We start from the raw sequence: 27,778 nt of genomic DNA, 5'->3' as shown, positions 1-27,778 counted from the left end.
TGCCACCAGCCTCTTGTACTGTGCACACATTCACTTACACTGAAGTGCCTTCTTCTTCTTAATGGCCTCCAGTTTTATTCTCCAATCCTCTTTGTAAGAGTGACGTGTGCTCCTGACAGAACCACAGCTAAGCCACAAAGAGAGAAAGAGAGAGTGCAAACACTCCTTTCTATCTCTGTGTCCTAGTCTGTAACTCCCTCAGGCTTGAGCACTCCTTCACTATCTCTGTCACGGTTCCCTTCCATCTGGTGTATTCGTCAATCCCTCCTTTTCTCTGTCCTCCTATTACTTGCACAGGCCAGAGGGATTCAGAGGTGGGACTATCTCCACGGCAACACCCCGGTCTCCATGTGAGCAGGTGCGCAGAGCATGGATCCACAGTTCCTGGGAACTCGCTCACCCAGGCTAAGTCAAAGCAAACCTGGATGTTCACTTCAACAGTCACACACAGCCACTGGATCCTGGAGAAATGAGCCACTGATAACTGCTGTTGAACTCTCACAAGGAGATATTTCCTCTTTTTGATGTGTCTTCAATTTAGACTCAGCAGATACACCGATTTGTATATTCCTTGCTTGAATTTAAATCTTGGATCCATGAGTGTGCTACTTGTAGACGGTCATTTGCATTTGCATTGAGCCTCAAGCCACACTCTGACTGGCTGAAGGGCTGTGTTTGTTTTGTACATGGATTCTCTTCAGTCATTATCCCCAAACAGGACAGATATGGAGGAGATTGCAGAGGATTTCCAAGTACAGATGAACCACGAGATGATCAACAACACTGAATGTCAATCTTGCTCCAATGCTTTCTCAGAAGTCCCTTATGTTAGTGGACATGAGTCTGCAGCCCAGCGCTACACTGTGAAACGCTTGCAAGCTGGTTTTCCGAACAGGTGAGTGTAGAAGTTACAATGTCACAGAGCTTTTATCAAGTTGGAGTTAGGTCAGGACACCCCCTTGTTGATCCTCAAGCTTACTTTTAGGCTTGTTTCTTTTTTTGAATGCATGCAACTTTTAAAATAAATTCCTGATTGACATCCTGTAATCAAATGTGAGAGTCATTCTAATCTCTGATCTTTATGACTAGGGGTTGAAAACAAGCTTGTAATTGAATGACTTTAAATCAGATCCTGTGTCAACAAAAGCTGGAGAGCTCAAAACTATTCTGGGGACTGCGGGTCAGGACCTCTCTTCCAGCTATGTGGTGAGCCAGAACAGTGTCAGAATCATAGTCTGAAATAGCCATTGGTGCCGGAGGATATTCTGACCCACATGTCCACTGACCTACATATTGACCTGTTTCATGTAATGTCACTGTATGACCGTGCAGCCTTGTTTGTGACCAAAATTCCATATACCTTGTGGAAATGAACATAGGACGGTGATAAATTCATATCACCCAGACTGTATAAAGGTATGTCATAATTGTAACACATTGAAACAGAAAAAGCACTATAATGTACATTCCTATATATTTAATGTGTATATACTAATGTTAGTCAATAAACAACATATCTTAAGATTATGAAGCACAGACTTTATTTGCATTTACATTTGCATTTACATTTATTCATTTGGCAGACGCTTTTATCCAAAGCGACTTACAAAAGAGGAAAACATAAGCGAATCATCTTAGGAGACAGTGGTATGAAAAGTGCTGTATTATAAAGTATCACTAGCATCATAATAGTATTCAAAACAGAATAAAGTGCAACAGAAGTGTTTTTTTTTTTTTTTAATGACTGGTTAAGTGCTCATGCACCACCAGAATACAATGTTACATGAATAGTACACTCAAAAATAAAAAATTATATCATCATTTACTCACCCTTATGCCATCCCAGATGTGTATGAATTTCTTTCTTCAGCTAAACAAATGAAGATTTTTAGAAAAAATAACTATTGGTCCATTCAATGCAAGTGAATGGTGACCAGAACTTTGAAGGTCCAAAAAACATATAAAGACCACATAAAAGTAATCTATATGATTCCAGTGGTTTAATCCATATATTCAGAAGTGATATGATAGGTGTGGGTGAGAAACAGATAAATATTTAAGTCCTTTTTTTTTACTATAAATATCCACTTTCACTTTAGCATTCTTCTTATTTTGTTTTTGGCGATTCACATTCATTGTGTGTATCGCCACCTACTGGGCAGAGAGGAACATTTATAGTAAAAATGACTTAAATATTTATCTGTTTCTCACCCACGCCTATCATATCACATATTAGACTCCATCAGCGTACAAAGGTAAATCGTAGTTAAAATATATTTAAATGTCCGCAAAAGTCAAATTTGGCAATATTTGTGCTGACTTCAGACCTGTATACACTTTTCCTTGGAGTTGCCATTTTCTTGATATCGTTTCACAAGTGCTATTCCATACACCAACATTGTTTCCTCCCGCTGATGGTCACAAATATAGCGGAAATTGATGTCACTGAAACAGGTCAATATCAAGGTACATACAGAGTACTGCCACGTGATGCTATACCTCTCTGCAGGGATGTTGGTTTTCTATTTGTAGCTAAAGGAGACATGGTCATTGTCCCTACTGCCTTTTTATACACACTTCACTTGTCAAATTAACAAACCTACATGTTGTTCACAACTCTCCCTGCTCTCTGGCAATCATGTGATCAAATGTATTCATCATAGCCTTGAACATTGTGCCTTGATGTAACAGGCTGCAAGTAATCGATTAAGCAAAGTCAGACATTAAAAGGCATTTTAAAAGAGAACAATCATAATTTGAGTTGTGAATTACAGAAGGATTGGGCTTAATGTGTGTGGTATTTCACTAACTGATCTTGAAAATGTTAGCTGTTATATGGTTAAACACTGATATGTAAACCGAACAAAAGACACCAGGTTTTATTACAAACCACATTAAATGCTATTATCATTGCACTTTATTATGCAGCTACTTTACAATGTCTAAATGACTGTGAAAAAAGGAAATGACTTACATGGTAGACATTGCAAGACCTTTTAGAGTAAACGAATGGCTGAAGAATATATCCACACTCGCAAACTCTGCCCAATCCATCTTGCAACTACAATTTGTGATGTGCATATTGTGCATATTGAAATATATTATATATAAAACTATTTAGGCTACTACTATTTTTATTTTATTAAAAGTAGTTTGTGCTTTCATGTGGGGAATGTGCTGTGGCCACATTGACCAGTCAATGGAGAGGATTTGTAATTTCCCTGTCATCCTTCAGCAATTGGTTTCAGGTAATTGGTTGTGACTGACTTCACTTGACTGAGTTGATCCAGCAGCAGTGCTTGACAATTACCAGAACCACCATGTGTCCTGTCTTGAATATGGAAAGATCATGTGCCTGGCTTTTACACACTGTTCAGTCAGATGTGTCTAGGTTTTGATATATTTAGGCTGACAATTTTAGTATGAGTGGTTATTTAACAGTTCAGGCTGCTAATGCCATGGCAAGAAGGTACAATACACTTAACCTCAGTCTGTCCTAGAATAACTTTTAGTAGTAGACCTATTAATACACTGCCTGGAAGACACTTTGAATAAAAAATGCCAAGAAACACATTTTTGGTTTGAAATAATTAGCACCTTACAGTACTATAATTTTTCAAGTATCTAAAACATTAGGTGCATGGAAAGACAAGGGCTTTCATAGTATTTTACACATATTTAAGACATTTTTACTAGAGCCTCCTAGATTTTTGAGACCGATACTGATTTTAGAGAGGGAAAATTCACTGATTACTGATATGGTGGCCGATATATTTAATTTTTGAGCTGGAATGAAAACAGACCTTTTCTATGTGGATTTTTCACAGATTTTGCACTGATATAACTATGTAAAGGTACACAGAAGGCTGCTTTCTAAAACAAATATTTTTATCAAAGAATATTTGACATTATTATTATACATTGTCCACAAATTCTAGAAATGAACACTGATAAAATAAAGAATAAATTCAACTAAAATAAATAGCTAAATAAACATCAGTACTGTATATTTAGTATCAGTCAAATGCTGACCATTAAAATAAAGAATAAATTAAATAAAATAAATAGCTAAATAAACATAAGTATTACTGTTTAGTATCAGTCAAATGCTGACCATTAAAATAAAGAATAAATAAAAATAAAATAAATAGCTAAATAAACATAAGTATTACTGTTTAGTATGAGTCAAATGCTGACCATTAAAATAAAGAATAAATAAAAATAAACTAAATAGCTAAATAAACATCAGTACTCTTTAGTATCAGTCAAATGTTGACTATTTTAATACTGCTGAGACAAGAGATAAAAGCAGCAGCGGTGTTATACCGTATTCTGCTATACAAGTTCAGGGGAAACTTTCAATGGTGGAAAGCCTTTTAAATATTACATTTTATAAATTACACGACTGGAATTGTTTGGTTGAAGGGGGTAACAAACTATGAATCCTAAACAAAACATTTTGGTGAATACATGTTTACTCATTAGCTTCACTCAGCTGACAACAATGAAAGTAGCTATGTGATTAGCTAGTTAGCTATAAGCTCGCTGTCATGGAGAGTAAAAGACGGACGTTGTTTATTTTACTTTCCAGCATTGTGTCTCACCAACTAGGTAATAACATAGCATGAAATCAACACTCAACAGACAAAATCCACCACCGCACCATTGTCTGTGGAGCTGCAAAAAGATGCTCTGATGTTTACCTTTCAATCTGCTACATTACTGACTGCACTGACAAACTATAGCTGGCTAACAGCAAACAGACATGAGTGACATGGTTGTCAGGGATAGGGTTAACGTTATATTAGTTATATTGAAAAGGGAAAATGATAGGGTCATTGTTTATTAAGTTTCCAGTATGTATTTAACAGACTAGTTAACAACTTACCGTGATGACACCGCTGAACTCCGCCCTGTCTGCAGAGCCACCATCAATTCAGCTCTGTAAACAATGGAGTCGGAGCGTGCTCTGCTGGACAAACTACGCTATGACACCAATTCTAAAGTATTGTTTTCTGCATTATATGTTCTGAAAAAAAGTTTTCATATCGGTGCATATCGGTAAAATATACGCCGATACCAATATATTGGTGAAAGGCTAAGACTGATATACCGGTTGGGCACTAATTTTTACATCTTCTCTTTTCATATTTTACATTTATTCAATGCCTCTCCTAAGGAATTTCTTTAGAGAGTATATTGTTCAATTAAACATTTATTGCATATAAAAATGGGTGATGCTTGATACGTATACAGTGGCAAGAAAAGAATGTGAACCCTTTGGAATTACCTGCATTTATGTATAAATTTGTCTTAAAATCTGGTTTGATCTTCATCTAAGTTACAATAATGAACAAACACAATCTGTTTTAACTAATAACACAACTTATTGTATTGTTCTTGTACATATTGAATACATCAGTCAAACAGTCACAGTGTAGGTTGGAAAAAGTATGTGAACCCCTAGGCTAATGATGTCAACAAAAGCTAAATAAAGTCAGGAATTTTCAAACCTGGCATCCAGTTAATGAAATGAGATTGGAAGTGTGGGTTAGAGCTACTTTGACTTATAAAAAGCACTCAAACATTTTGAGTTTGCTATTCACAAAAAGCATCTGATGACGTGGACCATGACTCACAAAAAAGAGATCTCAGAAGACCTACAAGAATTGTTGCATTGCATAATGTTGTAAAGGATTACAAAGTTATCTGCAATAGCTTAGATATTCATCTGTCCACAGTTAGATAAACTGTCTATAAATGGAGACGATTTAGTACTGTGGCTACTCTCCCTAGAAGTGGCCATCCAGCCAATGATGTCTCAAAGGGCACACCGCAGAATGCTCAATGAGGCAAAAAAGAACCCTAGAGTGACAGCTAAAGACTTATTGGATCATTGTAACTGGATAACATCTCTGTTCAACTATATGGAAAACATTTAACAGGCATGGTGTCCATGGCAGGACACCACGAAGGAAGCCGCTGCTCTCCAACAAAAACACTGCTGCATGCCTGAAGTTTGCTAAAGACAACCTTGACACTCCACAATGCTACTGAGAAAATGTTTTGTCGACTGATGAAACTAAGGCTGAATTGTTTGGGAAGAACAGGCACCGCATACCAACCTGAAAACATCATCCCTACGGTGAAGTACGGTGGAGGGAGCATCATGACTTGGGGCTGTTTTGCTGCTTCGGGGTCTTGACCGCTTGCCATCATCGAGGGAAAAATGAATTCCCAAGTTTATCAAGGTAATGTCAGGGTGGCTTTTTTCCAGCTGAAGCTCAGTAGAAGTTGGGTGATACAGCAGGACAATGACCTTAAACAAACATTGGCGTCAAATGTTGTGCAGGTCTAATCCACAGCTTCTGGAAGTGCTTGGTTGAGGTGACTGTTGCCAAAGGAGGATCGACCAGTTATTAAATCCAAGGGTTCATTTACTTTCCCCACAGCACTGTGAACATTTAATGGGATGTGTTCAATAAATCCATGAAAGATTATAATTGTTTGAGTGTTGATAGCTTAAGCACATTGTGTTTGTCTATACTTGTGACTTTGATGAAGATGAGATCACATTTTATGACCAATTAATGCAGAAAACCAGCTAATTCCAAAGGGTTCACACACTTTGTTCTTGCCACTGTATGTTCAAGTGACTGGTCTCTAGGTACTGAAAGAGTTAACCATGCCGTCACCACGTGGATGTAGAGCTTTGAGGATATGACGCGTGCTCTCTATCTGCCTCGCTCTCTACATAAACCCAGACTCAACACTAAACCTTAATTAAAAAGAGACTCTTTCAAGTTAAAAGAGACTGCATAGGGACAGAAATTAAACCGAATTCAGATCATAGAGTCTCTTAGGTCTCGAGTAGTACAGTATTCCGTTGTTTTCCTCTCTGACGTGCATCAGCTCCGCGTGCTCACCTAGACAGAAGGTTTGAATTTATATTTGCTCTTAATGATTATTTTGAATCTGTGTGTTAGTAAAAGTCTGTAACAGGAGGAGCTCTAACAAAGAGAAGCGTGGAGTTCAAACGGATGTTGATGTGCATACGTAAATGGCGCAACCATTTGCCTGCGCGTGGCTAGCTTGGGCATCATTTTCTTTGCCTTCTTAACATTTACATTAGTCAAATACAACTTTTATACCATACAAATGTATAAAACCAGCACGATTTTAGTATTATAACCGACGAACGGTGCTTGTATATCGATGTTGTATTTTGTTTGTTGTATTTTTTTTGTCACGCGACATCAGTTAATATTGTGATATTTTTATGTTGGTGGTTTCTTAACTCAGTCTTCCTCACCAGGTGTTGGGTGTGTACATGCATTTCAACACGATAAAGATACCGGGTTTTGCCTTTTACATTTTTGATTTACTAAATGTAGGTCACCGGGTCAGTAGTACAAGAATGCAGACTACTTAACCGACAAAGCAATGCGTCAGTTACAAATACAATATATCTATTTGTCCCCCACGTCTGTCTGTTTGTATGTGTCAGCATCTGTTCGTCTATTTTTATGTCGCGTGTGCAGATAGAATAATTTTAGTAGGTCACTGCGCTGTGTCGCTACATTATTGTGGCTTCAGGATTTAAACAGACTGTGTTTTGGTGTTTGCATCGTGAAACCTAAACGTTTGCCAACATTGTTGATATTATACACCGCAGGACATTTGGTTTAAAAATGAGACTGAATAGAATTGAACAGATTCAATAAGCAATTCTAGTCTAATGAGAATACTTTTGCTTTTCCAAATAGAAGTCTATTTAATCCTAGTCTGGCCGAATGAGAATAGGTTTGCATTTTTATATGGTGTTGTATTCTATTTGGGCCTGTTTCGTTCTATTCTATTGTTGTCTAGTCTGATGAGAATAGATTTGAATTTGCATATGGAAATCTATTCTATTCTGTTGTGTTCTATTCTATTGAGCTCTAGTCTGGTCTAGTTTGATGAGCATAGATTTGCATTTGCTTAAAGACAAATATACTGTTCTAGTCTAATGAATTGCATTCTATTTTATGTTTCTGTTCTATTCTATTATGGTCTAGTCTAGTGAGATTACTGCCTTTCCAGAAAGAAAAACCAGTGCGTGCAAGGCAGAGAAAGAATGGTGTTAAAATTGAAAATGAATTGGTAGTTTGAAAAGTAGTAGAATAAATAGAGGGACACCTATGCAAATATTTCAGTTTGAAAATATTACCTGGCCATCATTCCAACATTCCAACAGTGTGAGTTAAAGGGAGATTTTCCAACTTCATCTTACATTTAAGGATAATGTTTACAAAAAAACAAGAATGGCACACCTACTAAACAAAGTTTGAATGGTTTCTGTATGTTAAGGATCGAGCTGAAAAGTTTGAAGGCAAAACAGAATTTCAAAACAGTGATGCCTTGCAAGGACTGCAAATAGAATTGCAATAGAAATATACTGAGGTGGTTGGACTTGAGAATCAAAAGCTAAGTGCCAGGTTGCCAGTGAAGAAAGCTGCATGTTATTTACAGGGTTATGTTTGTGCATTTCTCTTTCTAGTATGGCAGACTATCTGATAAGTGGAGGAATGGGCTACATCCCAGAGGACGGCCTGTCTGCTCAGCAGCTCTTCTCTGTCGGAGATGGTCTCACCTACAAGTAAGTACCTGTCATTAGGTTCCTCTCCCTGCAGTGATACTCTGTGTGTATGTAATGGGCATCCACGTTACAGATCAGGACAGCAGTCTGTCCGAGATGGACACACGGCGGAAGAGCTTTGCTCTATGGGAGACGGTATGACATACAAGTGAGTAACACGGCCCTTTATTATAAGACATCACACTGAAATCCTCAGTCTCATAGTGAACTCAATAAGGGAACAATCATTCCAGTCATTTCAAGTCAGGATAGTCTGTTTAGGGACAATCAACAGATGTTCACCAATAAGTTGAGAATCATGTCCTTCTGATTGTTTTGCTCCCCATTGCTTTTTAAACCCCGAAGTTTGGGCTTTAAACCCAAATCTCACTATAAATGTATCAATGTGATACAATTATATGGTAGAAAAACTAAAGCTTATCTGTTTAGCTGCTGAGAACACCATATTAGTTGGCACTGCTTGACATTTGTATGAATTTGGGTAATGGTTCTGAAAATTTTCCTTCATTTGTTGTCTCTGGATGCTGTTTGGTTTCAGTAGCAATATAAATCCATCCAAATTGCACTGAAGAATCTGCATGCATGCATTAAATTTTGTCTAATTCTATTAACCTGATCTCATTTAGTTTCGACCACCCGTAATTAAATCATCTTCATTTTTTCACTCTTGAGTGTCTTTCAAGATAATCTTATTGGAAATTCCTTAATGTTATTGGTCTAGAACTAACTATATGATACACTTACATAGCAAGCATGGGTCAGCATGCAAGGCATGCTGCATTTAAAGTAGTTTCTTGAATGTAATAATTAATTTAAATTGATTTGCATGATGGATATACACAGAATCTAAAGCTGATTTGGTTTTCTAAGGAATCGTTCCTGGATGCATTTTAAACCTGTCACTGCTTACTGCATAGAAGACATCACAACACAATATACAGTTTTGCATAACGATGACCGTTAAAAAGTTACATTTGACTTAAATGTTATCTATATGAATGTCTTCACTCTTTGTACTAGTAATGCAAGGTATTAGTGATTGGATGTAGACTTTATAGGGTTAAGCCTGAGGAGTGACATTAGGACACGGTGAGTTCAAGTCACGAACAGTGTCATCTTTTAGAAGATTAAGATTGCAAGGTGAAAGGTCTGGATGTATGACAGAGTGATTTTTAATAAAAAGCTTGTAGGGATGCAGTGTGGCCCACATGACTGTCCTCATGCCGGCATCATGTAAGAGGGGAGCTTTTCTTTAGACACACAAATACACAGTTACACAGACAGAGAAAGTGCACTTGTCCATAAATCTGACATGGGCACATGTGTTGAATCAATTCATGTAACACGCAAGAGTGTGTTTGCACAATTTTACCTTTTAAATGGCATAAAGTATATGTGAGGTTGAGACCTCTGCTTTCTTGATGTTAAATGTCTCCCCTCTGTGTTACCTTTCGTCAAGCCAGCACACTGCAGTACCTCGCTATTACTCTGTTTAGAATGAGACATAATTTGATCAAAGAGTTATGTGTCCCATAGAAATATCCTCAAGCTAAATCTTTCCTTTTCAGTCTCCTTATTTAAATCAGACTCTTTCAATGTGAGTAATTTGACTTTTTTTTTTTTGTCAGTCAAACCAATTGAACTACATTTATTAAAACCACAATTACTTTCAGCAGACCCAGCTTATTATATAGCACTTACAGTGGCAAAATATGTATATGAACCCTTTGGAATTGCTGGTTTTCTGCATTAATTGGTCATAAATTGTTATCTTCATTAAAGTCACAAGTGTAGACAAATACAATGTGCTTAAGCTAATAACTCACAAACCATTATAATCTTTGATGTGTTTATTGAACACGTCCCATTAAACATTCACAGTGCTGAGAAAAAGTGAACCCTTGGATTTAATAACCTCAACCAAGTGTTTCCGGTAGCTGCGGATTAGAACTGCACAACGTTCCGAAGGAATTTTGAAACATTCTTCCTTATCGAACTACTTCAGCTCAGCCATATTCTCAGGATGTCTGGTGTGAATGGCTCTCTTGAGGTCTTTCCACAGCTCCACAGTCTCTATTGGGTTAAGTCTAGGCTCTGGCTGGGCCACTCAAATGTGGATTTTCTTTTTTGAAGCCGTTCTGTAGTGGATTTACTTTGACGTTTAAGGTCTTTGTCCTGCTGCATCACCCAACAACTTCTGAGCTTCAGCTGGCGCTCAGCTATCCTGACATTATGCTGTAGGATATCTTGATAAACTTGGGAATTCATTTTTCCCTCTGATGGCAAGCAGTCCAGGCGCTGAAGACACAAAGCAGCCCCAAATCATGATGCTCCCTCCGCTGTACTTCACTGTTGGGATGGTGTTCATGTCGATATGCCCTTTTTATGCCATATGTAGTGCTGCGTGTTCTTCCTAAACAATTCAACCTTAGTTTCATCAATTCACAAAGCATTTTCCCAGTAGCATTGTGGAGTGTCAAAAAGTGGTCATTGGCAAACTTCAGGTGCACAGCAATGTTTTTGTTGAAAAGCAGCGGCTTCCTTCGTTCCTCCATGGACACCATGTCTGTTTAATGTTTTCCATAGACTCACGAACAGAGATGTTAACCAGTTCCAATTAATCCTTTGAGTCTTTACCTCAATGAACATTCTGCGGTGTGTCCTTTGAGTCATCTTGGCTGAAAGGCCACTTCTAGGAAGAGTAGCCACAGTACTAAAACATCTCCATTTATAGGCAATTTGTCTAACTGTGGATGGATAAATATCTAAGCTCTTCTAGATAACTTTGCCAACTCCTGACTCTAATTAGCTTTTGTTGATGTCATAAGCCTAGGGGTTCACATACTTTTTCCAACCTATACTGTGAATGTTTGAATGATGTATTCAATATGTACAAAAACAATAAAATAATTTGTGTTTTTAGTTTAAAAAGATTGTTTATTTATTATAACTTGGATTTAAGATCAAACCAGATTAAGACAAATTTATACATAAATGCAGGTAATTCTAATGGGTTCACATACTTGCCACTGTAGATTAAATCAAACTTTCATGACATTCATAACTATTTGAATGTATTTTCAGTTGTAACGATCAATGTTAAGTGTCGTGTAATGTAAACTCAGCAAAAAAAGAAATGTCCCTTTTTCAGGACACTGTATTTAAAAGATAATTTTGTAAAAATCCAAATAACTTTTACGGATCTTTATTGTAAAGGGTTTAAACAATGTTTTCCATGCTTGTTAAGAGAACCATTAACAATTAATGAACATGCACCTGTGGAATGGTCGTTAGGACACTAACAGCTTACAGACGGTAGGCAATTAAGGTCACAGTTATAAAAACTAATGACACTAAAGAGACCTTTCTACTGACTCTGAAAAACACCAAAAGAAAGATGCCCAGGGTCTCTGCTCATCTGCGTGAACGTGCTTTAGGCATGCTGCATGAGGACTGTAGATGTGGCCAGGGCAATAAATTGCAATGTCCGTACTGTGAAACGCCTAAGACAGTGCTACAGGGAGACAGGAAGGACAGCTGATCATCCTTGCAGTGGCAGACCACATGTAACAACACCTGCACAGGATCGGTACATCCGAATATTACACCTGCGGGACAGGTACAGGATGGCAACAACAACTGCCCGAGTTACACCAGGAATGCACAATCCCTCCATCAGTGCTCAGGCCCTGTAGCTCAAGACTGGTTGCCCACTGAAGCTAAGCAGGGTTGAGCCTGGTCAGTACCTGGATGGGAGATCTCCGGGGAAAACTAAGGTTGCTGCTGGAAGAGGTATTAGGGAGGCCAGCAGGGGGTGCTCACCCTGCGGTCTGTGTGGGTCCTAATGCCCCAGTATAGTGACGGGGTCATTATACTGTAAAAAGGCACCATCCTTCGGATGAGATGTTAAACCGAGGTCCTGACTCTGTGGTTATTAAAAATCCCAGGGCACCGCTTGTAAAGAGTAGGGGTGTAACCCCGGTGTCCTGGCCAAATTCCCCCCATTGGCCCTTCTCAATCATGGCCTCCTAATAATCCCCATCCACTAATTGGCTCTATAAATCTACTCCTCTCCACCTAGCTGGTGTGTGGTAAGTGTACTGGCACACTATATATTCATTCATCTGTCATAATTCCATATGCTGTCTGTCTTTTTGACAAAAACAAAAACAAGCAAGAAACTCTGCTTAAACCATCTTTGTGATATATCTGCATATGCAGCTTCAATTTCTCTGTCTCGGCATGCACGCGCGAGAAAGAAGAGAGTGAGAACTATACTCTTAATGCAAAAATAAATAATTTGACACTTTTAAAAGTACTTTGCATTTGAGGTTAGAAGCATTAGGGAGTTTTTATTCTGATGGTAGGCTACAGTATACATTTATAATTTCGGGTGTTAGAGCAGCTGTTACTTGCACCAGTTTGCCAAATAATTTTCCACAGTAGCATGCGGTAATTTTCACTCGCAAATGCGAGTGACGTGGGTGCACATGAGCCCTGCCCTGTCCCAGCCAACATAGACTGCTTTTTTTAGACTGCCCACCACAAGCGCAAGACGAGGAAAATCAGCCATGTGTTTGTGTGTTTTGAGTTGGAGTTTTCAGTCTTTTTCATTTGTACGGACACACACATGCGATTATTCAAAACCTTTCTTATTTTCTGTCTCTCCACAGGGTTTTGGCACTCATCTGCCAAACCAAACTGGCAACCTTTCATCTGTATGATGATCTCATTGACTCTGTTGCCAGTATTAATGTAATGTGCTCTCCAAAGTCAGCAGAATTTATACAGCACATACCAGTGATTTGTCAGTGGGTTTGTGAGTCCCCCCCATGCTAATGTGAATGTTTCTGAATGGGCCTGGGTCTCTATATACACAGACAGTCTTCAGACTCACTTCATCCCTATTCCATTGCCCTTGCCTCAAAAACCACACTTTAGACAGCTTTTGATTTAGGTGTCATCATGAATGGAGCAGTCAGCATAAGGTTTTCATTATGCTCGACTGTGTTTGTCTCAAGACAGACTCCCTTGGGCGTTCCACTCTGGCACTTTTCTTAAGTTGTTAAGAACTTTTGTGCTAATGGATGAGTGAATCTCACAAAACCTCTTCAACTTCATAAGAAACAAGAAATTATATTTGGGGAAAAAAAGTTTCATTTAGAAAATTATGGGATTATTTTGGGGATTAATTTCTTTTTTTTTGCTCTCGCATTGACATTTTTAATGACAACACGTCACATGTCCCCCATCTCCCCCCCCCCCTTTCTTTACTGTAATTCAAAAACATAGTGATATACTTGCATTGTAAAGTATTTATACATGGTAGAATTTGTTGTACTACCTTTAATTTGAGTTGTAAAATAATTACTTTTATGATTTGATTCCTGGTAACTGACTGTAATGTCTTCTCTTTCTGTGTATCTTGCAGTGATTTCCTGATCCTGCCTGGCTTTATTGACTTCACATCAGATGAAGTGGTGAGTCTTCTGGCTTGTTACTCCCCCACACTGTCATTCACTTACTGTTTTCATAATGACTGAATGTCTTGTGTGTGTGTGTTGCTTGTACTATTTTTAACTAAATGGCTGTCTCTTTGCTCACCCTGTCAGACATTTGAGGCTTATAAGCAGACTGTCAGATATTTCTTCCTATAGCTTCCTTTCTTTTCTTTATCTCTATTTCAAATCACTGCAAGTCTTCAAGATGGTCTTCAATTTATTTTATTTTTCACTTCTTTAAACCTATACATTTTTTCGATGTTAAGTATTTTCACTATCCCAGCTTAATATGCAGAAAAAAACGATAAGTAAGCCATTTGTAGTTTGTTTTTCCCGAAAGTGTAAAAAACTGGTTCTGTGGCACTGTCAAATCATTACTCTGTTTGTTTGAGCTTCCTGACCAGCTCTACTCAGCAACATTGGATCGATCAGTGGCATTACTTTGGGATGGGACTATCCGTTCTGACCAAAAGAAGACAGTGTCTTGTTTGAGGAACCTGTTTTAAAGTGGTTGTTATTTTTGGGATTCTATTTGGTGAATGTAGTAGTGCAGAAATTGCATACGTCACAACTTGTTGTCCAGCTTTTAAAATGATTTTACCCATCTGCCCATTTAACTCTTTTTACTTCAATTTTTGTGATCTTATTTGCTTTTGTAGGACTTGATTCAGCATTTGTTTTTTGTTTTTTTGAGTATGCCTAATGTTTTTCCCTGTTGAAATTCGAATTCTCATAAACGCTGCACTTCCCTTCATTTCAACTGTTCTATTTTCAGAACATAGTAATAATCCACCCACACACATTAAAATTTAATGAACTTTGAACATTTCACACTGTTGTCTTCCTGTTTTTGCTCAGGGCACACAGCAGGACTTTAAAGATCCTTGTCTTGATGGAAATAAATGAGACTCAATACTTTTTCTGTAGCTGAAAAATAAAGCGATATTGCTTTTGCCATTATGACCAGGATTGAACATAAAACTCTGTATTGAAGGGTTTGTGTAGGCCAGTTTAATAACAGCTTTAATATCTTTGTTGCTCCTAAAGGGATGGTTCACCCAAAAATGTTGTCTTCATTTGCTCGCCCTCATGTTTTTAAAAACCCAAATGACTTCCTTTCTTGGAGCACAAAATTAGATCACTCACTGTTTTTACTGTTTACTCTCATTGTATAGAAAAAAAACGGTTTCATTCTGTCTGACATCTCCTTTCTTCTTTTTGGTGAACTATCCCTTTAACTCTTGCCCATGAAACACAAACTGGCTTTGACCGACCCATGGGTTTGGGAAATTTCCCACTATGGTGTCCGTTTTCCCATGAAGCCACTCTTCCCCCACCTGTGTGCATGTGAAAGTGTATTTTGGGAACTTTGGCTTTTGGTTGTGACTGGGTGAAGATTGTGAGAGAAATGTTTGTGAGCTTATCTGTATTAGAGGAACACTTCTCAGCTCTGGTGTATAAATGAAGGTCATGGCCTTCAGTTAGTCTTTCTTACATCTCTCCGCCCCACCAACCCAACAGATTTGTGAGTCACGTACACATTGACATGGTTGAGCAGAATGTTATATTCTGTGTATTACAGTTCTTTGACCTTCAACCTTTTTATTTTCTTTTAATTACTTTAGTATAATCTCTGTCAAAAACAATTGTTCTTATCAGATCAAAATTAAGATATCACCAGGCAACATAGTCCTATTGGCATAAAAGCATCAATGGTTAATGGTGCACTAATGCCTCTTGTGGCTAAGCTTGGAACTGACAAGTCAAAATGGGCAAGGCAGGGCAAATAATTGAAGACCCCATAAAATAACAAAAGTTGTGGCTTTTGGTCCATGTGTGTTTGCTTTGAGACCATCTATATGCTGGAATTCTCCTAAACATACTTATCGACCATCTTTTTATTCTGGGAAAACAGAACAAATATTTTGACTCATCTTGCACTACACAAGTTTTTGTCTGTTTACATGCTCTCTAGAATGTCCCCCTAATGCCACCTGCAACCTAGCAAGGACAAGTCCTTCAATACGTCCTGTGAAAACATTTTCCAATATGAAATACTTAAAACGTAAGCACGCTTTCTCTCATAACCCTTCTGTTGTATTTAAAAATAATGACTACTTAGACATTCGGGTCAAAAATGACCCATATAGAGTACAGTAGATTTGCAGTAGATTTACAGCACACTCATCTATTAATTATTATGAACATGAAAATTGCCGTAGGCTTACCTACATGTTTTCACACTGAAAACAGGCATTTATAGTAGCATTTTAACTGGAAAGAGCAGCACCTGTTTGTGAGTTATGGTACTGTATGTGTAGAATAGATCGACAGTAAATCCTTAGCTTTACTGTACAACAAATACATCTTCAGCATTGTCCAATCAACTTTGTGCAGTTGAAGAACTAATAACTGAGTGTGTGTGTTTGTGTCTGTAGCACATGTACATATACTGCCAATGTTAACCCTATAAAGCTGTGTGTATTATATTTGATCTATGATTTTCTAAAGCCTCTGCATCATCAGCATGATGAATTCTTTGCTGAAATTGCTGTGTGTGTGTGTGTGGGCAGGTTTAACCTGTCCCCACAAGGATAGTAAAATCTGAGATCACCTACATGGTGGGGACCAGCCAGTGGTCCCCACAAAGGAAATGGCATATTAAATGTTTTCTTTTTTGGAAAATGCAAAAAGGTTTCTGTGAGGGTTAGGGGATACAACCTATAGTTTGTACAGTATAAAAATCATTATGTCTGTGGAGAGTCCTCATAAGGATAGCTAAACCAACGTGTGTGTGTGTGTGTGTGTGTGTGTGTGTGTGTGTGTGTGTGTGTGTGTGTGTGAGTGTGAGAGAGACTGAGAGAGAGATCTTGTGACACTCTTCACTCATGAAAACATCATTATTTACCCACAGGTCAGATTTGACCTGACCATAAAAGGTGTAGAGAAGTAGTTTGACGTTTCATAAATATAAAGTATTATAAAACCCTTTTTTTTTTTTTTTTAACATATTAATTTAGTCAATTTTAGGGAGAACCCAAAGGCATTTTGAACAAACTTGAGATTAAGATGAGTTTTTCACTGTTTTTAACTCTTAAACAGGTAAAAAAAAAAAAATGACCCGAAAATCACCGTTGTTTCATTCCCTGAGTAAACGTCTTATATTTCTGTCGTTGTTCTTGCTCTGTTTTTATGTATAGGACTTGACCTCAGCATTAACCAAGAAGATCACACTAAAGACCCCGCTTATCTCCTCTCCCATGGATACTGTTACCGAATCCTCAATGGCCATCGCCATGGCAGTGAGTACCTTTACCTCCTACACCCCTTTTCTGATTGGACTAAGCATCTGTTAATCATTCATTTGAATGCGTTTTATTTGTTGTCCAGCTCATGGGAGGGATTGGAATCATTCACCATAACTGCACCCCAGAGTTTCAGGCCAACGAGGTGCGCAAGGTGAAGGTAAGACTGTATCGCCCGTGATGGATATTTAAAGTGTCCGTTATCATTAAGTTATTTATAGAAGTGTATATAGCTCTTTTTTTTTTTTCTCAACTTAATGTTAAATGAAGTCATTTTGTATGTGTATGTCTACAGAGGTTCGAGCAGGGTTTCATTACTGATCCTGTGGTGTTGAGTCCTTGTCACACCGTAGGTGATGTAGTTGAAGCAAAAGTTCGACACGGATTCTCTGGAATCCCCGTCACTGAGACGGGCAAGATGGGCAGCAAACTGGTTGGCATCGTCACATCACGAGACATTGATTTCTTATCTGAGAAAGATAATAATAAACCTCTAGAGGAGGTAAGTCTAGTGTGTCTGTAAATATTGGAGCATGCATTTCCCTTTTTGAGAGTTTTTACATATGTTTCTTGGACTTAATTTCATATTAGTGGTGTAATCGGTGACTGGGATGCTGTGCACTTAAGTGCTCGCTGGAATTGTTTTTCAGGCCATGACTAAAAGAGAGGATCTGGTAGTTGCTCCAGCTGGTGTCACTCTAAAAGAGGCCAATGATATCCTGCAACGCAGCAAAAAAGGTGAGATCACACTCAGATAGACAGACGACATGTGCGAGATGTGAATGTGCTGTCATGGTCATTTTAATTGACTTTTTGTAGGTGAAGTGTTTCATTTTTGTGCCACAAAATGGAATTGCAGTCTGTTTGTTTGGTATGCCTAATTCAGCAGGACATAACATTTGTTTAACCACTGGTGGTAGTTTTGGGGTGGGGCTACCTTTTTGCATGAGCAAATGAAGAGGTTTTTGTTTGAAAACATGCTCTATTTTTGCAATTCTGTTTGGTGCTGCTAGTGGTACACAAATTACACACTTTGACAAATTATTCCATTAATTGAATATCAGGTTAAATATTTGAAATCTAATTATAATACAGCATTACCCCCTTTTGCCCTTAAGCACAGTGTCACTGATTAGGGATGCACCGGTATGAAATTTTTGGCCGATACAGATATTTTGTCATTAGATCACTGTTTTGATTTGGAATTGTGATTTAAAAGGTACAAAGAGATACAAAAGCTTTTCACTGTTCTAACAAAAAATAATTTCCATTGAACATGGATCTGTGAACTCATGAAGAGCCACAATGAGAGCTAAATAGAAGATATATATATATATATATATATGATGAGTGATATGAAAAAGGTTATTTTGTACTTGTAAAACATTTAACTTCTGTTTTTGCAGTTCAAAACAACAGAACTCACATTTTACATGCATGTTCTGTATGTAAACCACAAATTCATACTATGCATATGTTTTGTAGTTCCATAGAAATGTCAACCACATCATGGAAAAAAATAGTTTTAACCAAAGGAACAAAACCCTCTTTAAATTCTGTATTAAAGTGGTATAATGAATAATGCCATCCAAACAGCTAGAGGGCACCGCTTGCTCGCACAGCACTGACTGAAGTGCTGAAAGCAGAAATGCAGCCTTTTAAGGTTAAGTAGGCCTTGTCCCAAATTGCACCATCCGCCCTTGCAGTCTTCCTCTGATTGCAGACTTTGAAGTAAGCGAGTGCAGACCGATGGAGTGCTAGTCAGCAAGTCCATGAGGGGGCTTTAAATTTGTTACTTTTATGAACGTAAAACGTCCCCAAGAAAAAGTGTAATAGGAGTAATTCCATATCTCAGGAAAATTTAAATAAAACCATGTTTTGAACCAGTTCTACACATCAGACTTAAGTGATACTATATACACATAAACAAGTGATCCAAGATGATTATTAAAATCCATTTTGAATCCGCAATTGACATCTCCTCGTCCGCCATGTTTTTCCTCCAGCTCGCAAACTCCAGTCCGCTGTGATTGGTCGAGTGGATCAGTAGCGGTGAATATTGGGTAATAGTCCGCTATGGAGCTCACACTGATGCAGTCTCGGCCACAGGGGGCGTTGAGGGTGCAAAGGGGGCACTTGCGAGCACCCCTCGGAGTGCTAAAATGTCAAATGGTACACCCTACTGTCTTGTGGACTTCACAGGAATGCACAAATGAAGGCCACGAGACCGCAAGTCCACATCGAGTGTGCCATTTGGTACAGGGCTGTAATCGTGCATAGCCATATTGCAATTTCAATCTTAACTCAATCCATCATGCAGCATTAATGGATATCGTACTGGAAAGTCTCTGTTTGAGAAGTCAAAGTCTGCTGGTTTCAAAGCATTTTGAATGGTGTCCCTCATGTATCCTATAGGTAAATGCCGCTTTCACAACTGTCACGTCCATTTATGGCGGTTAAGAACAAGAAAGAATAGAAATGTAATATTGCATGTTCTTAGGCATGCCAACCCTTCAACATATTGTGGCTATTATTAATTCTGGATTTCTGTATTCCAGAGTTTTTACAAAGTGTGTTATTAGTTAAGTCAAACATCAGTTTTTCATAGGCATTTTCATGCGACATGCCGATAGTTTTAATTTGGTCAATAATTGGCCGATAAATATCTGCAGCCAATACATCGGTGCATCCCTATCACTGATGAAATATAGTATCTAAATGCAGAAATGGTAACTGTACTAAAAGGTGTGTATGTGTAATCATAACATGCATTTATGCGCATTTGTCTGACCCCAGGTAAACTGCCCATCGTGAATGACAACGACGAGCTGGTGGCTATCATTGCCCGCACCGATCTAAAGAAGAACAGGGACTATCCTCTGGCATCTAAAGACTCCCGCAAACAGCTGCTGTGTGGTGCTGCCATCGGCACCCGTGAAGATGACAAATACAGGCTAGACCTGCTAACACAATCTGGGGTGGATGTAGTGGTTCTGGTAGGTCTGGGTGCGGGTCTGGACTGCTGCTGTACTGTTGTTCTGAGAAAAACGTAAAGAAAAATGGCAAAATTGTAAAGAGTTACAGGACCTAAGATTTTCCTTTATACATAAAGGAAGGATATTAAGTATGTATCAATATATACTAAATGTATATTAACCTAAAATGTTAATGTTTAAGTAAAAAAGGTTATAGACGTTTTATGCCAGCTACCCACTTACATATACACAAGTTTTGTATGATTCCATGTCTAAACATTAATATATGCGAAGCTGTCTCTTGTGTGGTTTGAAATCTTGGTTTTAGCTTTTGCGATTATACTGAGATATTTTGTCCTTTTGTTATGTGTCTGTGTTTTCATTATAGTGGTATTGAGTAAGTGGGTGTTTATTTGTTTTCAGGATTCATCACAAGGCAACTCTGTATACCAGATAAATATGATCCATTACATCAAGCAGAAGTACCCAGAGCTGCAGGTTGTGGGAGGAAATGGTAAATTTCACATTAAAATGCTGCCATGTCCACTTGCTTCACTGTTAGGCTTTCTGTCTTGTTCCCTCTAACGTAGTTCTCTCTCACTCTGTAGTGGTTACAGCTGCGCAGGCTAAGAACCTCATAGACGCAGGTGTGGACGCGTTGCGAGTGGGAATGGGGTGTGGTTCAATCTGCATTACTCAGGAAGGTAGGGATTGGACAACTCTACCTCTTATATCTCAATTATATCTCTTTCACACAGAGATTGCACCACACAGCATCATGTAAGCAGCAAAAATAAAATGTACACTTTATTTTTTGTTGCCCTATGCAGTATTCGTCATACCTTATTCACATTAACCAATTTGAAAGCCTGTTATTGGACCTCAGTTCACATGTTAGCCAATCGTTAAGCCTGACTAGACCGTGTCCATTTCTGTTTCCTGTAGTCATGGCATGTGGGCGGCCTCAGGGCACTTCTGTGTATAAGGTGGCAGAGTATGCGAGAAGATTTGGAGTGCCAGTCATCGCAGATGGGGGCATCCAGACGGTCGGCCATGTGGTGAAGGCCTTGTCATTGGGAGCATCTACAGGTGTTGAGCAAAATCTTAAAAAAAAAAAAAAAAAAAAAAAAAACGTTCCCTTCCATTCCTTTATTTAAAATCAATGAACATATAGGCTGTCAAATGCATACTGCATGTAAATTGAGAGGAGCTGAAGTCTTTTAGTCGTCAAGTGTTTAAATAATAAAACCCTTCAAACTCTATTTTCATCTGTCTGTAGTGATGATGGGATCTCTACTGGCTGCCACCACAGAAGCTCCAGGCGAGTATTTCTTCTCTGATGGGGTGCGGCTGAAGAAATACAGAGGAATGGGCTCTCTGGATGCCATGGAGAAGAACACCAGCAGCCAGAAACGCTACTTCAGGTGCGTGTTTGTGTGTGTTAGGGTTACCATGGTCATGGAAAACCTATATATGTAAGGACATTTTAAAATTGTGATTTACAGGTCTAGAAAATCCATGGAAATGAGCAACGTTTAAAAAAAAAAATCATGGAAAATTCTTTTGTGAATAAATATTTTTCTTAGTGTTGCTCTGCTCTTAAATATTTCACTGACTCTTTGTGAGCACTTGTGCAAAGTAAAAATTGTTCGGAAGCCAATTGTAGATGAGTACTAATGGGCAAATTTTCAATAATTCTCATTCAGTAATCATGAATATCTGTAATTGTAAGACTTGGACTGTGGTTATATTTTGTGTGCTTATTGTCTGTCTGACAGTGAGGGTGATAAGGTGAAGGTGGCTCAGGGAGTGTCCGGCTCAGTGCAGGATAAAGGGTCCATCCATAAATTTGCCCCATACCTCATTGCTGGAATCCAACACGGTTGCCAGGACATTGGTGCGAAAAGTCTCTCAGTGCTTCGGTGAGTATGTGTTGGTGTGTCAAACAAATAAAGACTCTTGCATGTTTTCAAGCACATTCAAAATTCTTATGATGTGTGCGTGTATGCTGTTAGGTCCATGATGTATTCTGGAGAGCTGAAGTTTGAGAAAAGGACCATTTCTGCTCAGGTTGAGGGAGGTGTACATGGACTTCACTCGTAAGTCAGTAGAGGGACCCAGCACTCCACTATGGCTGGCTCAACACTACCTAAAAATGTGAAGTGTTTATGAATTACATCACTGTCTCAGACTATTTTGTCTGTTGTCTTCATAGTTACGAGAAGCGTCTCTACTAGTGGAGGAGGCAGAGCATGGATGGGAAGGAGTGACCAAACACCTCAGACAAATCTGACACCCCAGATCTTACCCCCAACCTGCTCTTCACTGTTCCTCCAACACCACCACAGTGAGAGATGGAGAAAAGAAGTATTAAAGGAGTTTGAGAGCAGGACCTCAAACTAATTCAGTTCCCCAAAACATTGCTGTTGCACTTAAGGGAGTATCAGGGTTACCAAGTAGCTGCCTGTGTGTGTTTGCAAATGTTAATGAGCAAACCAGCAAAGACAAGAAAGGCATTTGGAGCTGGTATTCTTGAATGCCTTGTTCCCTTCCCAAACTGATGAGGCAACCATGATCTATTAAGACACACCAGTGCAGCGCATATCAATATCTCCATTTCCACTTGCATACTGATGACTGCCATGAAACCAAGTGCTCCAACTATACTTGAGGCAATCTTTTCTGAAGTAGATTTGTAACTACTGAAGATGCTATATTATATATTTTTATTTTGGAAGGAAGCGGTACGTAGAAAGTCATGTTTGTGGTGGTTAATGTTTATTGTACTACTGGTTGGACAGATCTCCTTTATCGTAGCATTCTGCTATGTCCACCACCCCATGTCCTGTATTTTGTGGGTTCAATATCTATACGAACATAATTATACCAAAACCAATATCTTTTAGATATTCATAGTTGTTCTGAGAGTGTCATGTTGTCGTCCTTTTGATATTTTTGACCAAACAGCTGGAGCTGATATTGAAGGTTTTTGGGATCATCAAGGTCGGTTAGTTAAAGCTGAGCTTTTAACACGGTCCACTCGACTGGAATTTTAACAAAGAACAGTAATTATGGGATTTTATGTTAATGAAATGAGACTGAGTGCTAAATTGGTATAAAGAGTTTTAATGTGCATGCAACGTTTATACAGTTTACTGTACATTACTTCCAAGTGCTTTGTTTTTTGTTTCGCTTTGACTTATCTTTTACAAACGCCAAATAAATGCTGTGAGTTTCCTGATCCTCTGAGGATGTTTGTCTATGTCACCAGTGACATCTTGAAATGTGTCATAAATTATGGATACACGCATCTGTCTTGACCCAAAACACGCCATCCGTGCTCATCCAATCCTGTGTGGCATCTTTTTAACTGTCACTGCCTTTTTAAATAAAGCATGTCATCCTTTTGAATTAAATGGAAAGCTTTTTTAAAAAAAATATTTTTCAGTACTATTTGTTTTGTTTTTTTCAGCTACCGCTAGAAGTTTCTATTTTGTATGTGTGTAGAAAACATGCACTCTTGTAACTCAGTATTTGATATGTGGACCCAATCATCCACGTAGTACATAGTTCTCAGTTAAATCTGCATAACCATGTACAAAGACATGGTTTGCTTCCTTAAATCAACTGGATGTTGCTTGTTAGTATGTTGCTTTACCCACTGTCACAGTGTTTGACAACTCAAGAGCCAGGTTTGTTTATCACAGTGTATTCAACTAAAATTGCATATCTTGTTCAATATTGTTGAATAAACTGAAAAACTCAAACTGACCATTTGTTTCACTCCGGTTTCATAATGTTTTAGCATTTGAGTGCATTATATATTTTATTTAAAATCTCCAAAAGCCTCTAATGACAAACATTAGATGTATCAGCAGTATCGCACACAGTTTTTCAAAACATGCACACTACAAAATCTTAATGTTAATATGTATTGAGTAATTGAAAACATGGACTAAAACCTGGCAGATAAATCAATTATTAATTGTAGTTTATATCAGATATACACAAGAGATGGATGAAGTGGCAGTCTATAGCTCAGTTCATTAAGTACTACAGATTGCTGGGTGTATTCCTAATATTACCAGCAGAGGGTACTGTAACACTTCCATCCTTGGTTTTTTGTCCTTTTTAATCAACAAAATTAAACCAGTTAGACTATTCAACAACATTATAATGCATTCTTGCAAACAACCCACTGGGACTTGTAGTTATCTGTGCAACTGAAGACCAAAAACACAAAGACCTCAAGTTGATTTCCAACTTTGATTTGGCAGGTTAATTTTTAAATAACAATTTTCTGCTGCTAAAATTCCAAGTATTTGTTTTACAGGATGGGTGTCAGTTGTTCTCAATCTCACAGTATTAATCGTTTAGACAAAAAAGGGATTTTGTACAAATGTATACAAATGTCACTTAGCATTGTAGAGAAAATTTGAAACAAATGCTTTACAATTACAAATTTGTTTACCAAATATTATTGAGAACTTTTGAACAAAATCTGCCTCAGCTTCTGGAAGTCGGCGACACTTAATCCTTATACAGGGAAGCTTCAGAATCCATCTCTTTGGGGGACTTGCCTCAACATATTTGCCTGTATGTTTTCATTTAATACAGAGCAAAGCTGTTTTGGCACATTGGCAAACACTCATCAAATAACACGATCTATCCATTACTTGCTGATCATAAAATCACAGTCAGTCTTTTGGCTTCTGTCATTTCATTACTTTGTGTCTGAATGTAGAAGTCTCCCTCTAGAGGTCAGTAGTCTCACTGCAGATGCTAAAAGCATCAATATGTCTACACACACTGATAAAGCTGTTTTAGCACATTGGCAAACACAAATCAAATCACCTGATATGTCCATTACTTGCTTATGATAAAATCACAGACAGTCTTTTGGCTTCTGTCATTTCATTATTTTGTGTCTCGCTCTAGAGGTCAATAGTCTCACTGCAGATGCTAAGAGCATCAATCTGTCTGCACACACTGATAAACTCTTCTTGGACAGACTGGTCAAACTGCTGGTCCAGACTTTCCTGTGAGATTAATGTTCTGTAGGGTCTCTGTAAGCTGCCCCCTTGGTGGCCAGATGTGGCAGAGTGGTTTGAGGCACCACTTAGGGTAGAGGGTGACGGATTGTGTCCCTCTGGACTAGAGCACAAAACTAGCGAGGAGCCAGCCAGAGACTGCCTGTAGAGGGAATTGTAACTAGAACTGCCTCGCCAGTGCTCTGGAGTAGAGCAACATATTGAGGATGACACGGAGGGAGATGGGGATGGAGGAAAACTCAACGGAGGTCCATCCTGTTGGGCTTGAGAAGGGAGCGGGACCTGGGGTAGCACGTCCACACAGGAGGATGTTCTGTATAGGCCTGGATCAAGCGTATGGGTGTCTCTGAGGGTTTGAGCACTGCTGGAGCTGGTCTCCCTACCGTCCAGGGAATGGTCACTATAGGTGAAGGGCCGTAAGGGGCTGAAGAGACTCATGGGGAAAAGAGACTCACTAAAAAGTGCCTCATCGATGCTTCGACGCAGATTAATTGGTGATGGAGGGTGCAGATCTGCTGTGGAGTCACTGGCACAGGATGATCCCACAGAGGGGGCACTAGTGTTGGGTTGATTGTTGGGAAGGTCTAGGTCAAGGTCCCGATAGGCCAATGCCTGGTTACTATTGTATAGAAGGTCAAGGCCATTCAAGCTGCCTAGACGATCATCCACCAGTGTGTACAAGGGCAAGCACTCTGTTTCTCCATGCCCAATTGGATCACAGATGGCCAGCTTCTCCTGCTGGGATAGAGTCCATTGGTAGCTCCCAGGAATAATAGGTGACTTTGCTGCAAGAAGTTCGGTCCAGCCTAGTTGGGGAAGGTGATCGGAGCAGTAGACTGGCTGAGCAACTACCAGTACTAATGTGATGCAGACTACAGCCTCACACACTCTGCAATTGAACTGAAAAGTCCACCACGGCCAAGGCCGAAAGGCCTCAATGCTCCCAGCAAGACCAAGGGTGTGCAGCATGGCGTAGAGCTGCAGCCCTGCGCAAGCCAGGGAGAAGACAGCTGAGAGTAGCACCGCAGCTGCTGCACGGTCCCAATCTCGGCTCTCCGCAAATGGGCAACAGTTGTAGCGTTCAGCTGGTGTTGGCGATGTGTTGTTCAGATGATAAATATGCTTGGAGTCAGCACGAACGTAGCAGTAGAACACGAAATATGCAGTGGACAGGAAAGTCGCCAAACCCACAAAGGCACCGCGGGAAATCAAGGACAGATACAGGTATAGTGATGTCCCTTGTTGGTCAGCATGGAGTAATGCAACAGGGCCAAATGCAGCAGCAAAGTGCAGAAGCACCAAGCAGGCTAGAAAGCAGGGTCTTTGAAAGGCTGAATAGGAAAGCTGCATACGGGAGCGCATTGACAGAAGCAGGAACACTAGGCCAAAGGCGGCTGTCATGCAGGGGAATGGTGCCTCATAAAGTAACAGAGAGGCCTCAGTGGATGCCAAGCGATCCTGGTAACCGTAGGAGTCGTAGACAAGGGCAAAGGCCCTTGTGCAGCCAGCAGCTACCAGGCAGAGGCTGACCAGAGTGAAATAGCCACAGCCTGATGGGTACTGTAGGGGCAGGCAGAGAAGGTTCAGGGTGGAGGCCAAGGCAACTAGACAGAACACAGTGCCCAGTCCATAAATGTGCACTTCCCACGCTGAACCCCATGTTGCCAGGGCACTGTTCCAATCAGAATAGAGTGCCACAAACATATGTGGGGCTGCAAACGGTATGGGGCTCTGAGAGAGGTTAGTGGAGATGGTGGTTGTGCTGTCATTTATGCTGCTGATATTGCTCAGAACAGTGGTGGGCCATGTGTCACTGCAGATTCCAGAATGTTCTGCATTGCAGTCCGGGAGTGGAGATTCTTGGGTAAAGTCTGTCAGCCAGTCCTCAGACAGTGTTGTGGGCATTTCTGAAATACAACAGCATATGGATGGCAGTATTAATAAAAGCAGACACTGAGTTCTGAAAGTTGCAGTATGTTTACATAGTACAATTAACTTTTTCATCTCAAAAGATTAAGAAAAATTCCATTCCTCATGATAGGACCCCTTTAAATATAATAATGAAATGGAAATCTAGTCAAATAATTTCTCATGCATATGAAAAATGGGTAAACCAACACAGAAAACCAAAGCAATCATCACTGTCACCAACATCTATGATAACCTACGATTTGTTTTTCTACAACTGACATCACCACTAGAGGGCATGTTTGTAGTGACTGCCCAGTTGAGCATGTTGCACATGAGTAGATTCCCAAAATCTGGGAAAACATTCTTCAGTCTAACGATTTAATCCTGTTTTTAAGTC

General features: G+C 39.2%; 2 protein-coding genes across 12 annotated transcripts in view; one reads left to right on the top strand and one right to left on the bottom strand.

Moving 5' to 3' along the window:
- The first annotated feature begins 671 nt into the window (after positions 1-671).
- LOC127434839 (inosine-5'-monophosphate dehydrogenase 1b-like) lies at positions 672-24,138 on the top strand. Of its 9 annotated transcripts, none has more exons than XM_051687859.1 (16): positions 672-895; positions 8,540-8,638; positions 8,712-8,786; positions 14,070-14,118; positions 17,340-17,441; positions 17,530-17,604; positions 17,740-17,946; positions 18,095-18,182; positions 20,241-20,440; positions 20,843-20,933; positions 21,028-21,123; positions 21,365-21,508; positions 21,699-21,843; positions 22,198-22,341; positions 22,435-22,518; positions 22,635-24,138. In XM_051687859.1, exons 1-16 carry the CDS (start codon positions 687-689, stop codon positions 22,654-22,656), a joined length of 1,830 nt encoding a protein of 609 aa, XP_051543819.1. In that variant the 5' UTR covers positions 672-686; the 3' UTR covers positions 22,657-24,138. The 9 variants fall into 9 exon arrangements, with proteins under 9 accessions (XP_051543819.1, XP_051543811.1, XP_051543815.1 ...); XM_051687851.1 differs by lacking the exon at positions 672-895 and adding an exon at positions 6,712-6,937 and having other exon boundaries at positions 22,635-24,137; XM_051687852.1 differs by lacking the exon at positions 672-895 and adding an exon at positions 7,066-7,322 and having other exon boundaries at positions 22,635-24,137.
- Positions 24,139-24,768: 630 nt separating this feature from the next.
- LOC127434835 (proline-rich transmembrane protein 4-like) overlaps positions 24,769-27,778 on the bottom strand; it is a 50,870-nt gene continuing 47,860 nt past the window's right edge. For all 3 annotated transcript variants that reach the window (XM_051687844.1, XM_051687845.1, XM_051687846.1), the window contains exon 4: positions 24,769-27,377. In XM_051687844.1, coding sequence (XP_051543804.1) covers positions 25,354-27,377 — 2,024 coding nt within the window. In that variant the 3' untranslated portion in view covers positions 24,769-25,353. The remainder of the gene's footprint in view (positions 27,378-27,778) is intronic.

Source organism: Myxocyprinus asiaticus, chromosome 45, assembly GCF_019703515.2.
Source record: "Myxocyprinus asiaticus isolate MX2 ecotype Aquarium Trade chromosome 45, UBuf_Myxa_2, whole genome shotgun sequence".
Classification (NCBI taxonomy): Eukaryota; Metazoa; Chordata; class Actinopteri; order Cypriniformes; family Catostomidae; genus Myxocyprinus; species Myxocyprinus asiaticus.
The sequence above is the reverse complement of the archived record's forward strand: the minus strand, read 5'-3'. Positions and strand labels throughout refer to the sequence as shown.